At 43.8% G+C, this 13,042-nt stretch overlaps 1 protein-coding gene across 1 annotated transcript; it reads left to right on the forward strand.

Moving 5' to 3' along the window:
• The first annotated feature begins 9,243 nt into the window (after positions 1 to 9,243).
• On the forward strand, positions 9,244 to 10,194 carry LOC145398222 (uncharacterized). Its single transcript, XM_080271173.1, has one exon. The coding sequence runs from the start codon at positions 9,244 to 9,246 to the stop codon at positions 10,192 to 10,194; it is 951 nt and encodes a 316-aa protein (XP_080127299.1).
• Positions 10,195 to 13,042: the final 2,848 nt, after the last annotated feature.

The raw sequence follows: 13,042 nt of genomic DNA on the forward strand, positions 1-13,042 counted from the left end.
CGTGACTAGCATCATATTCTTCTGATAATCTATTTTACAGCTTCGCATTCAAGATGGTGAGGTGACAATTTTAGGCCAACTAGAGTGAAAACAGTATGGTTATATTACTCATTGACACGAAGTTGAACGCTTTCAATTAGAGGACGTATTTATATTTCTATCTTGCCACCTTCAGACGATTTTATTAATGCTTGATCTACTCTCAAAAGTCTCCCTAAGTCTCAATAAATCGCCTGGTAATAACAACAAAATGAATAACACGTCATTGTTCTGAAGGAGCTAAAATGGTCCTCTGGCATTCCAAATGATAAATACGCAGAAGAGTTCAAGAGTAGAAAGTTTCCATAATGTCTCACTGGCTGCCTCGAACGCTTACAGAGTCATCAACCAAGGAAGAACCAGCAAAGAAAGGGAAGAAACCTGACCACAAGGGGAGGACCCGTGACAGGCGCGCGACCAGACCCCCGCTCTTCAAGTTTTACAAGACCAATCGAATCCACCCTCTAGTTAACCGAGATGCGCTTATCCGCCGCCAGGAGGAGAAACGGTGAGGTAAATGGTGTTTATAGAAGTTTTAAATATTTGCAAGAAACTAGAAATAATCTATAAAGGAGTAAGTGACCTGCTGTATCATATCCTTGCATTAATATCCAGTTACAGCTCAGCATTCAAGACGGAGAGGTGGAAATGTTACATCAAGTTACAGTTAAGTGAACATAAGAAAAGCAAAAGTACGTTGCAACGCTCCCTTCCTCGAGTTAATATTATTGTGCCAAGTTAAAGGACCAATGTAGAAAGTCGTCCAGGAGAAACCCCTCACCATATTTTGAAATTAATATATTTTCACTGAATCCCCGTGGTTTGTACACATTCATATTGTTCTCAAATTTCTAGAAAGTGTTACGCGTTGTTCGCAGTTGACTGTTTGTTGTATGGTACACCACATTCGATCCATAACAGATGATTAGAGGCTTTTCGATAACATAATCCAGCCAAGGGACGTAGGGTGGACAACTGCCCCTACATTTACAAGACAACGGTAGCTTAGTTTAGGATTCTTACACCTCAATAGGGGCACTGTCTGATTTAGGTTACGCTGCAAGCCATGTTGTAAATAGTGATGTTAATTTTTGTTTCCTGGCGCACATTAGCTCTTTCATAGTGGGAACAGCTCATGCATATTACGCCACCTCACGACAGGCAGTTTTATTATGTGAGTCATATGAGCCTGAGTATGAACTGGCAGTATATCAGTGCTGACTTACACACGGGATAGTGAAAGACGTATTACTGAATGAACTAGTCACCACACAGGGGTCCCAGGATAACACATCACCAATACCCAGCACGAAATTACACCAATACCCAGCACGAATTAACCCCGTCGGTCGATGAAGTTCATGTCATTGTAATCACTCTACCACTAGACGATTTTTCTCAGCCATTATATTCAGCTATGGTAGTGATGGGATTTAGTATGCTTATATTTCTCCCCTCCAGTTTCGAAAACCTCTCCGAAACACAATAAACCGTCTGGAGATAGCAGCAACAAAATAGAAATTATGTAATCTAATCATAGTTTTTTTTTTTTTTTTTTTGCTCTGTGGGTTGCTAGTTTGTGTGTGTGTGTGTGTGTGTGTGTGTGTGTGTGTGTGTGTGTGTGTGTGTGTGTGTGTGTGTGTGTGTGTGTGTGTGTGTGTGTGTGTGTGTGTGTGTGTGTGTGTGTGTGTGTGTGTGTGTGTGTGTGTAGATTACCTGTAGTTTAGGGTGATGTCTCTAGTGATGACCGGTGCTGATGATCAAGCTTAGTGGTGATGATATGTGGCGTTGATGGTGGTGCTCTTGATGATGAGTAAAAGTGGTGATATTGGTTGTGATGCTTATTGGATCTGGTGATGAATAAAGCATGTGTCGATTCTTCTGGTGATGAATAATGATGATGGTGATCTAAATTGGTGATGCACAGTGTTGTTGGTGATGATTCTGGTGATAGTTAACTTTCTTATTCTTTCAGTCATTTCTCAAGGGATAAATAATGGTGTTGGTGACAGATATAATAACGTAGCCTCTCTTTGTGTTGCATCGTAGGGAGGGGCTGGAGTGTTGTTGTCGTTCTGGGTTTGGTTTGCTGCCCTGCACGACCACCTCCAGGAAACACCGTCGCCCCGGCAAAAGTGTATGCGTTGCCTTACTCGAATACAAATATGAGATCACCATTGCAGTACAGGTAAGAACCGTAGTAGATCCATGTTAACTCCTTGAAAAGCGAGAAAGACTTTTAAGTTTCATTCATGCAGCTACCATGCGATTTTATTAAACTCTTTCCTTACATACCTTATTCCAATACAAAAGTGAGATCGTCGACTCTGCTCAGGCGGGCACTACTTCAAAATTATCCCCTTGATTACAGTATACGAACTTTTTATTTTACTCTAGCTATCTTCAGACTATTTAGAGAGAGAGAGAAAAAAATAGCTTGGCACAACAAGGCCTACGAAAAGTCCTTCATAATTTTCTTATATACGGATTGCAGTAGTAAGAGTATACGAAAGAGGCAGTTGTATTAAAAAGATTAACATGTCATCTTGTCTTGCTTAGTTAGCATGAATTTTTTCTTACTACAATCAGTACTGCGTTTCAATACGATGGCGCCAATTTTATAAGCAAGGGTTAGATAAGCATAAACTCCTTCCTTAGAACACACAGGATACTCAGGTGTTTTTCCTGAAGTATGTATAATTTATAATCATCATCATCATCTTCATCATCATTATTATCATCATCATCACGGCTCAGCTCATTCAGATGTGATGCCTAATGAAGGTACACCATTAACATGCCAGCCTCTACCATCATCGCAGCCCATTACTTTTAACCAGGATCACCATGGTCTTCATGATAATCGTCATTACTACTTATCATCACCATCATCATCATCACCATCGTCATCATCATCATCATCCACAATACCGCTGCTCTGCTCACTTTCCATCACTACTACTACCACCACCACCACCACCACCACCACCACTCAGCTCAGTCTCTCTCCCTACAGGTGTTGTGTTTGCTGCTGGGAACCGTCTTTTACCTCGTGCACTTTACCAGCCAACGCAAGGCCAACAATGATCCAAGCCTCTCCACTGCCTCAAAAAACCCTTCCAACCATGATCCAAGTCCTTCCACCGCCTCACTAAACCCTTCCAATCATGATCCAAGCCTCTCCACTGCCACACAAAACCCATCCAACCATGATCCATGCCCTTCCGCTGCTTCATTAAACCCTTCCAACCTTAATCCAAGTATCCCCACTCCCTCACCAAACTCTCCTAACCATGATCCAAGCCTCTCCACTGCCCCACCAAACTCTCCTAACCATGATCCAAGCCCTTCTACTGCTCCAACAAACTCTTACGATTTAAGTTCCTACACTGTTTCAACATACCCCTCAAGCCATGATCCAAGTCCCTCCACTGCCCCTCCAAACTCTTACAACCATGATCCAAGTCTCTCAACTCCACCAATCTCTTCTAACCATGATCCAACTCTTCTCACTCTACAAAATTCTTCCAACCATGATCCAAATCTCTCCATCTCCACACCAATTTCTTCCAACCATGATCCAATCCCTACTGCAGTTACACCAAATTCTATCAGCCATGATCTAATACCCTTCACTGCCTCACCAAACTCACCCAACCATGATCCAAGCCTCCTAACTGCTCCACCATACTCTTTCAACCAGGATCCAAGCCCCTTCACCGTAACACCAAACTCTTCCATCACTTAAGCCTCTGACACTTTGAGGTCTTTGTTAATTTCTACTTTCTAATGTCTGTCTCCATCGACCCCCTCACTACGTCTTCTTATTTACTTATGGTTATTTATTTATTAATATATTTATTTATTTATTGCTACATCTTGACCCATCTCGCTTAAACCTTGACTCTGGTTACGCGTTTTTCCTAGATCATCCTTGTTACCTCCTTATGATTTTTTATTTTTTTCAGCTTGAGGATACTTTTAGAACTGGAGTGGTCAGATGTAGCCCAATTCAACTCCTTCAGTGATGGAGCTGAATAGTGAAAAAAATCTGTCTACCCATCTATAGCCAGACGCCTTAATCCCGTAAGAGGTGGTCATAAACAAATCACCTCCATATCTCCCTGTCCCCTGCCATTACACTGCCCTCCCCCATTGAACAAACTCGCCTGGTGACAGTGAGAATATAATTTTGAAAAGACGCCAGTGTATTGAATGGCCAAATCCTTTATTATTTTGACAGTTAAGTTAGTTTACACTCCTTGATAATTATTTTCACCAACTCCTTCAATACGTCTTCTATACTTTATTATTTTGCTGCTTACACGTCACTAGACAACACAAGGACAACCATGATTCTAATTCTGACATGGCCACACCAAACCCTTCCCTTACTCAACCCTCTCATTGTGGGAACAACTCTCGTATTCTGTTCTAGCTGACACCAGAGGATATTATTTAGCTGAGTGAGTAAAACAGGTGAGTGTTAATACTGTCACCATTAGCCCTCTGATAGTCGAAACAGCTCTGGCACATTATCCTCTTCTAACACCAGACGATTTCATTCAGATGATTGGAAATTGGAACCTTGGGGAGTAAATGTTATACTGTACAGCTGCTCACCATCCCATGTTAAACGTAGTGATCAACCAGCTGCAAAAATTCCTTCCTCCCCCGCATTTCCATTCACTGCGTCAATTTATTTTTATTTTTTCACCTTTGTACGTCCCCTCCCTTCTCCTTTAGCCTGCCCATTAAGTAAATTTACTGTATACTCCTCAGTAGGACCAGTTATAAATGTTGCTTGCTCCTTGCCTAGCCTTTGTTTGATCCCCACTTTCATTTCCACACTTGCTAGAGCACACACACACATTCTCTCTCTCTCTCTCTCTCTCTCTTACTGAATCCTTACGTCCTACAGAAATGGGAGCACACTTCAGAGGGAAATCCCGTATCTCAAGATCTTCACTGATGACTCACTTGACAAAACGCTGGTTACGTTCATCCTTGTATGCACTGTACAATTTTTCTTTTCACATTACGAGTACTAAAAAAAAAAAAAAAAAAAGCTACGTGTGTGTTATGACCTCCTTCGATACGGTGACGTCTTTCTTCCTATTCGTGTCAATTTCAGACGGTTTTCTTCAGCTTAGGAAACACTTGAGAGAGAGAGAGAGAGAGAGAGAGAGAGAGAGAGAGAGAGATTCATTAAACTCTCCACTACTTACTCTCTCACTCCAAATGAAATGGTTCGTAAGTCGCAGTAATAATGTGAAGAAATGTCACCGATACACTGAGGGGAATAAACGACGTGGCCGAACAAAGGACCAAAACCAGAAAAAAAAAAACGTTCATTAAGTTCCAGATTATATAATTATCATCATCATCATCATCATCATCTAATCCTGCGTTGCCCCATGAGGAGCATAGGAGCTCGGGGCTGGGCAAGTTGGTCCTGACATTTAAGATGAAAGTGACCAGCCTCACTCATCCCTGAGTGGCATTATGTGAGCAATAAACCCCAACCATCCCTTGGATATAAACCTTCACCAGCACAATCCGATTGGAGCGCCGTAATTATCCACTAAACCACCAGGCGCCATAATTTGGTTATATGGTTACCAACCAGCTTAGTAAATGGTTTCCTGGTGTACAGGAAACCATTTGGCTTGTCACTCATTGTAGAGTCACCCACAGGCAGAAGGAAGAGGAAAGAATGAGAAAGATTGAAGGAAAGAAAGACAGAAGAGGGAGTGCAAAGTCACCCGTAGGCAGAAGGACGAGGAAAGAATGAAGGAAACATAGACAGGAGAGGATGGAAGGAAAGAGGGATGGAAGAGAGGAAAGGGCAGACACCCGAGGGCAGCACTACATCGAGTGAGTGGATAGTGAGTGCCCCCACCTACCACATAATCTCCTGAATCAGAGAGGCCCTTGCTAAGCTGAAAAAAAAAAAATCGTCGGAGGGTAAATAAGAACATAACATAGAAGACGTCATCGCAGTGAAAGGATTAACCTCATAAATCCCAGTGACACCCTTCTTAGTTTATTCTTGCTGCTGCCAGACAGTTTTATTTAGTTTAGGAAAGGCCTCTCGTACTGAAGGCTTTTACTCAGGCTGCAATGTATGCCTATCCTAAACTGAAGAAAATCGTCAGGAGTTGACAAGAACAGAATGAAAAAGACATCCTTGGTCTCATCTGGTTCATAATTGGTTTGGTAAAAAGCCTAATTAGGAGTATAGTCTGTTTATTTTCAACTAATCGAAATTCTTAACCCCCTTCTCGGCTCAAATGAGGGGCAGGTGTAGTTAGATTGGAGAGCTGATTCGGATAGTAACCAAGGAGACTCATCCCTACCTCCAAGCTAAGGCTCATCGAATTCCATGCAACCACATCTTAGTATTCGGGTTGTGAATGTAGCCCAGTCCCGTCAGATGAGAGAGAGAGAGAGAGATCTGCAAAGACTTAATTATTTCTGATTAGGTGATTTATTCATAAGTTGTTTAGAAATGGTCGCTTTGTATGAGGTAAGGGCAAAGGATCAGTGATATTTTTGCCAAAGCGAATCACATCCTTCATAAGAACATCTGGGGAAAGGTGTCAAGCGTAACGATAGCTTATGGGGTGGTGAGGGTAATGTGTGGAAAGGAGGGTGAGGTTATAATGGAAAGGGTGAGTGTGATGTTGAGATGGAAGGGTGATGGAGTTGTGATTCTCGTGTGTAGATGGTGAGGCTGCTGCTGAGGTGTTGAGGATGCTACAGGACTGGTGAGTGCTTTAGGTGCGGTGAGTGATGCAGAGGTGGTGAGGTTTGTGTAGGGAGGTTGAGACTGATGCGTAGTGGGATTGATGTATGGGTGGTGGGATTGATGTATGAGTGTTGGGGTTGATGAATGGGTGGTGGAGTTGCTGTATGGGTGATGGGATTGATGTATGGGGTGGTGGGGTTGATATAAAGATGGTGAGGTTGGAGTGATGATGTTGATATATGGGTGGTGAGTTCTTTAAAGGTAGTGAGGCTGGTGAAGAGGGGGGTGAGGTTTAAATGTCCGCAAGGTAACGAGTTTAATGTTGGGCGATGAAGATGATGTAGGGGTAGGGAGGAGGACTCTTTGGTGATGAGGTTGATGTGTTGGGTGTAAGGTTGATGTAAGGGTGGTGTGGTTGATTTATGATAAGACTGAGATTGAAGCAGAGACTAAGGGAGGTGTCATGACCAGCCCTGCCGCACCATCACTACTGGCAAGTGACACATGGTAGAAATAAGCAGTGTGATGTGATTGATGTAGGCATTGTGACGCTGCTGATGTGGTTGTGTAGTTGATGTAAAGGTGGTAGGGTTCAGGGTGAGGTGGTGACTGAGTGCGATATGACGACTGGTCCTTCCCTCACCACCACCACCACCACGGCCAAGTGACACACGTAATAAAGATGTGCAGCGTCTTCATTGGCAGGGGGGCCCTCCGCTAGGATGCCCTCGCACAATAGGTCAGGTCCCACTCAAATGACGGATACAATAGGTTCTGACACCTGCGGGCCCCAGGCAGCCAATCACAGCCGGCTTTATCACCAGTCTAGGCCAATCATTAACATAATCAATCAATAGGCCCCGCCCCTCCGTGCCGTCCTGGTATATATACGGAGGGAGCGACAGAAAACGGGCTCAGTTACTTTGTCCGACTGGTTGTTGGTGGTTGTGTGGTGTCGCGTGGCATAGTGTGGTGACAGACTGACCTCGACCCCCTCCCGATCCACCCCGCCTTGCACCATCTCGCCCCCTACGCTCCACCCCGTCTGCCACATCATCTGCCATCCCTCACGCCCACCTGCCTCTCCACCTGCCTGGCATCTGGCCCACTCTCCTATACACCAGGAGTTTGATTTATCAACAGGATTGCATTTAATGGTGAGACTCTTGGTAACTGAATAAGTTACATTTATCCTTCAGTACTTGGTTAAAATAATAAAATACAAGCATTATTCAAAAATAATAAAATACAAGCATTATTCATGTATGATTTCAAATATGGATGCATATTACACTCTCCTATACACCAGGGCTTTTATCAGTGGGATAATAGCGCTACTAGAACAGGTGATCAAGAAAGATATTTGAACTTGCCTTAAATTATATTATTCATAAATCATTTCAGCTGGTTGGTAATATTAACTGCATTATCTAATACATTCAGATATAAGTGCATCATTGTATCTGTTTAGAATTTATTAAAAAACCATCAGTGTCGCGTCACTACAAATCTGGTGCTTTTGCTTATCACAGGTTATTGGTCAAAGGATGTCAGCAAGTTCCCCACGCGGCAGTAAAGAAAAAAAAAATACTTTCAGGCGTAGGGATCCGAGGTTAGGCTTATTGGAGTCCAGTTCATATAAAGCCTACTTCTGTTAGAGGCATTACATGATCGAATATACTACTATACTCCAGTCAACTCTTTGGAGTCGAACTTATGCCAGACAATCACTATTATTGGGGCGTTCTAACCACTACACCACCACGCTGCAGTGTTCTGAGGAATAGGCAGTGCGAATGATTGGTTTGTCCAGAGATTGTAATTTTAGTGTTCACGGACGGGAAGGTGAGTGAAAAGTGTTTATGATGCTTAGATGAACACTAGCCGCGATGTTTGTAAGACTGCGCTACTAAGTACTTCACGTCGGAGGGTAGGAGCCAGGGATGGGAGGCTTATAACAATCTGGGCCATATTTTAGATCGCACTGGAGTTTTTGTGCAGCTCTTCTCTTAAGCGAGTTATTACGCCTATGACATCATGATATTCTGATGGTGTTATATATACATTTTTGGTATATACATAGCTTGCCTCAGTAACGTAGAAGAGGAAAAAAAAAGTGCACTATGCAGAATAAATCGCACAGAAAGATATGTCGCCTAGATTACGGTCCCATAGCTCATGATGTGATTTAGAGAGCCGTGAATTTTCGATCCATTTGTTAGGTGGCATAGGAGGCTTGGTAACATCTTTCCCTTAGCTAATTATTTTGTATACAACACTTAACATTGTCTTGTATGGTATTTATGTCGTTTTAATATCGGCAACGTTGCATCAGTGACATACAAAAGGATAGGGTAATGTAGTAAATAAGTCGCTAAGGTAAAGGTGTTACGAAATTATCAGAGCTACTTAAAATGCGGCCCATAGTGACGTGTTTGTGTGTTGCAGGCGTCATGATCATGGCGGCGCTGCGAGGTGTGGGCGGCGCCTCCAGTCCTCACACCTCCCCCACCAAGCGGACCTTCGACGTGGCCTTCCTCACCGGCGCCCACGACACCCTCGAGTCAGACGTACCCTCGCATGCCGCCAAGGTGAGCCGCGTCACGAGTCTGAAAGTGTCCCCGCCATCAGCCACCGAGTCTCCCGGCCTCCCCCTCTCACCACCCCGCGATGACGCCACTCCCGGCAGCGCCTTCACCAAAGTCACCAGGTCACAGGGGTCATCACCGCCTGGCCTAAATGCCTCCACACCCCTCGACACACTCAGCTCAGCGTGGCCGCCAGCTTCGGCCTCCTTCAGCGCCGTCAGTTCCCTACTGGGCGGCGGTAAGTCCCTAGCACCCTTGCTGGCCGCCCCAGGCCTGCTGCCTCCTGGCCTGGCACCCTTCCTGCCCCACGCTGGGCCCGACCGCCTCAACAACAACCTGGTGGAGGAGTACCTAAAGTCTCAGCACAGCCTCCTAGAATCCAAGCACAACAGTGACATGTCTGCCAGCGAGGCTCTGTCTCGCTTGCGCTCCTCCATGTATCCAGCCGATCCCTACAAGTTGCCCTTCTCCTCTCTCGCCTACCCTCTCACGCCGCCCTCCTCCGCCGACGTCACTAAGCTGGGGGCCACTGTACCCTTCTTGCCTCAGCCGTCCGTGTCAACACTGATTCCACCTGCCCTGTCTGCTCTATCGGTGGCGCAGAATGTGTGTGCCAAGTGTAATATTTCTTTCCGCATGACCTCTGACCTGGTGTACCACATGCGGTCGCAACACAAGCGCGAGACGGACCCGTACAAGAAGCGGCGGAACGAGCGACTCAAGTGTAACTACTGCGGCGAGTCCTTCCGCGAGCGACACCACCTCACCCGACACATGAGCGCTCACCAGGACAGAGACGAAGACGACGGGAAGTGAACCACCTGACTGCATTAGAACACACACACACACACACACACACACACACACACACACACACACACACACACACACACACACACACACACACACACTCACCATGGGAATGACTCTAGTCATCTAATTCTCTGAGCTTCATTCTTCCTCAACACAAAATCATTTCATTTCTGTAATACGTCAGTGGTGTCATTACTAGAACTTCAACTCCCCTTAACGTGCATCCAAACACAGGAACCTGAAATAATAATGCGCTTGTTAGTGATGTGAAAATATTGAAAGACCACAAATACATACATTTCGTGAGAATTCAGTGCTATATACTGGTATGGAAATAAGGACTATGCCTGCCAGACACTTCTTCACAAAATAGATGAGAGCTGGAATCCAAAGAAACTATTGATAAGGTACTGTGTTGACAATAAGCTAGAGGAGTGTCTTCTGCCGCAACTGTGAGTTTTAAGGAGAGCGCTGTTAAACTCGTCATTTAGTACGTACAGTGAGGCAGGTTGGGTGTACGTGACTGTTACTATGACGAGTGCACACGGTTCTTCGGTCATAAATGTACCGATCTATTTACCATTCACGGACACAGCAGTACCACCGAGTGCAGTGATGTAAGCATGTACAAAGTGATCATGTGTTCCACAGTAAATCACAACTGGTGCTGGGGGATGCATTTTGGTGGGCATAGGAACTCCACAACACCTCTTCTTGGCCTGTTGACGTTCAGAGATATTAGCTAGCCAAATACTTCACTATTTCTGCTTTTCAGTGCCCTCTGCAGGCTGGCTTCCAAGCCCTGAATGAGACTTGGTATACTTTTCTGCCCTTAGATATAATGTGTCAGGGAGGAAAGTGTGAGATATGCACCAAGTGTGAAGTAGAAGCGGTGGAATACTAACCAAACTTCTGTCCCTGATCATACGTTCATATTCTAGTCAATATTTATGTAACTGTGTTAGTATGAAAAAGGTGTGAATCATTCATTAAGAAATGCTAAGGCTTAGCTAATATGCAAAATAAATAACGAAGGAAGAGACGCTGGGGAGCCTCTTAACCCGACGAGAATGCGACCCTGGGAGCGTCAGTTTACTCCAATGACTCTTGTGTAATGTTCTTGCCGTCTCCACACGATCTTATTCAAACTGGGAGCACATATCGTACTCAGGAGGATAAAGAAGGCTATTTCTAATCTTCCCAGAGCGAAAGCTCTGTCTTGAGGTTAATGCAGTCGTTTGAAGATAGCAAGAAAATAACACAAAATTGTCATGAGAGAGTTCATAGCTTGCCTGTTGTACCAATATCCATGGCCGGGACTGAGAAATAAACCTGTGATCAATTCTCCTTTCTTTCTTTCTTTTCTTTTCTTTTCTGTTCTTCAGGAATAACAACACACAGGAAGATTTTTGCACCTTCCTTTCTTTGACCTTCCTAAAAATAAGACTCGGCGGAGAATTGACCATAAGTTTGTGAGTCTCGGCCAATGTTCGTCACCCATCCCATAAGTCACTGTCTGTGTAACAAAAATTCAATCTTCATATTCTGTGTCTGTATTGGTCATGTGCTATTTTCTTTGCCCTAAAAAAGTTTATGATACCTGTATATACCTACATCTTGAAATTCTCTCATGAAAAGGGGTTTAATATTTATTTCTTGTACATTTTTGAATAATCATTGTTTATTCCTTTTCACGTCTTGTACAATCGGCAACCCAATGTCTTGTGGCCTGTCCTACTTCTGTCTTTCTCTCCTTGAACATTGAAAATCAGTCTAGTGAAGCTGCAGCATCCGACACTGATGACTGCAGGACAATTACAGCCTCATATGAAAAGGTTAATCGGGAAGACACAGCGGTTGGACACTCAGTAAGTAAGAGGGTCCAAGTAGCGTCTAAACTATTGCACTTTCCTAATAATCAGCATTTCCATATGTGATTAAAATTCAGAATATTATCGCGACTGTGAGGGGAAGATGCACATTAATGACTATATTTGGCTACAGATCAATGTCATCGGTGTCGCCTGCTGCTAATTCACCAGGCTGAATATCGTGTCACTGGGGAGGGAAACAAGAGACAGGACTTTTATCGTCGATTGTACATTTGGCTCAGTTAAGCCTTCACTCCTATGCTGCGTCTATGTTCTTCTCGCATCCTCCAGACGATTTTCCCCAACTTGAGAAACACGTCTTTTACTGGAGGGGTTAATGAAGGCTACATCTTACCCCTCCAATCTGACACCTCTCTCCAAAACAAAATCAACTCGTCAGGAGGTAGCAAGGAAAAAATATATATATCAGCGTATAGGAGGGGTTAATTTTGTATGCAGCTGCAAGTATAGGTCAATGCAACTGATCTGGCAACGTTGTATATATCACCATTCCTTACCCACAATATTGACTGCATGAGGATGTGGCTATGGGTCGTATTTCTGAAGTTTCGAAACACTTTTTCCTCAGAGATTTAGTTGCTGATTACACTTAAATATCCTGTTTTTTTTGTTTTTTTTGTTTTTTTTAGCGATTCATACTATATCGATTTGGAAAAAATAAATAACACAGGAGAATATGAAAGTGTAGTAAAGCAACTCTCTAAGGAATAAGAGTTACAAAATCTTCCCTGTCAAGTAGAATACAAGTGAGATGAGTGAGGAAAGTAGATTCTCTCTCTCTCTCTCTCTCTCTCTCTCTCTCTCATTTACACAGTTGTCTGATCATTTGTCCTGCCCGATACTTCCACATATAAGCGAAATGACTCCAGTACCACAATGCCCTATTATTCTTGCTAATTCAAGCGATTTTATTTAGCTACGGAGAGACTTACTGAACCAGAGGGGTTAGACAGAGCCTT

Source organism: Coenobita brevimanus, chromosome 5 (assembly GCF_032717465.1).
Source record: "Coenobita brevimanus isolate Jiangsu-jjx chromosome 5, ASM3271746v2, whole genome shotgun sequence".
In the NCBI taxonomy this organism is placed as follows: domain Eukaryota; kingdom Metazoa; phylum Arthropoda; class Malacostraca; order Decapoda; family Coenobitidae; genus Coenobita; species Coenobita brevimanus.

What these genes read in the sequence shown, in the direction of transcription:
- LOC145398222 (XM_080271173.1), top strand. Translation starts at nt 9,244, where the DNA reads ATGATCATGGCGGCGCTGCGAGGTGTGGGCGGCGCCTCCAGTCCTCAC.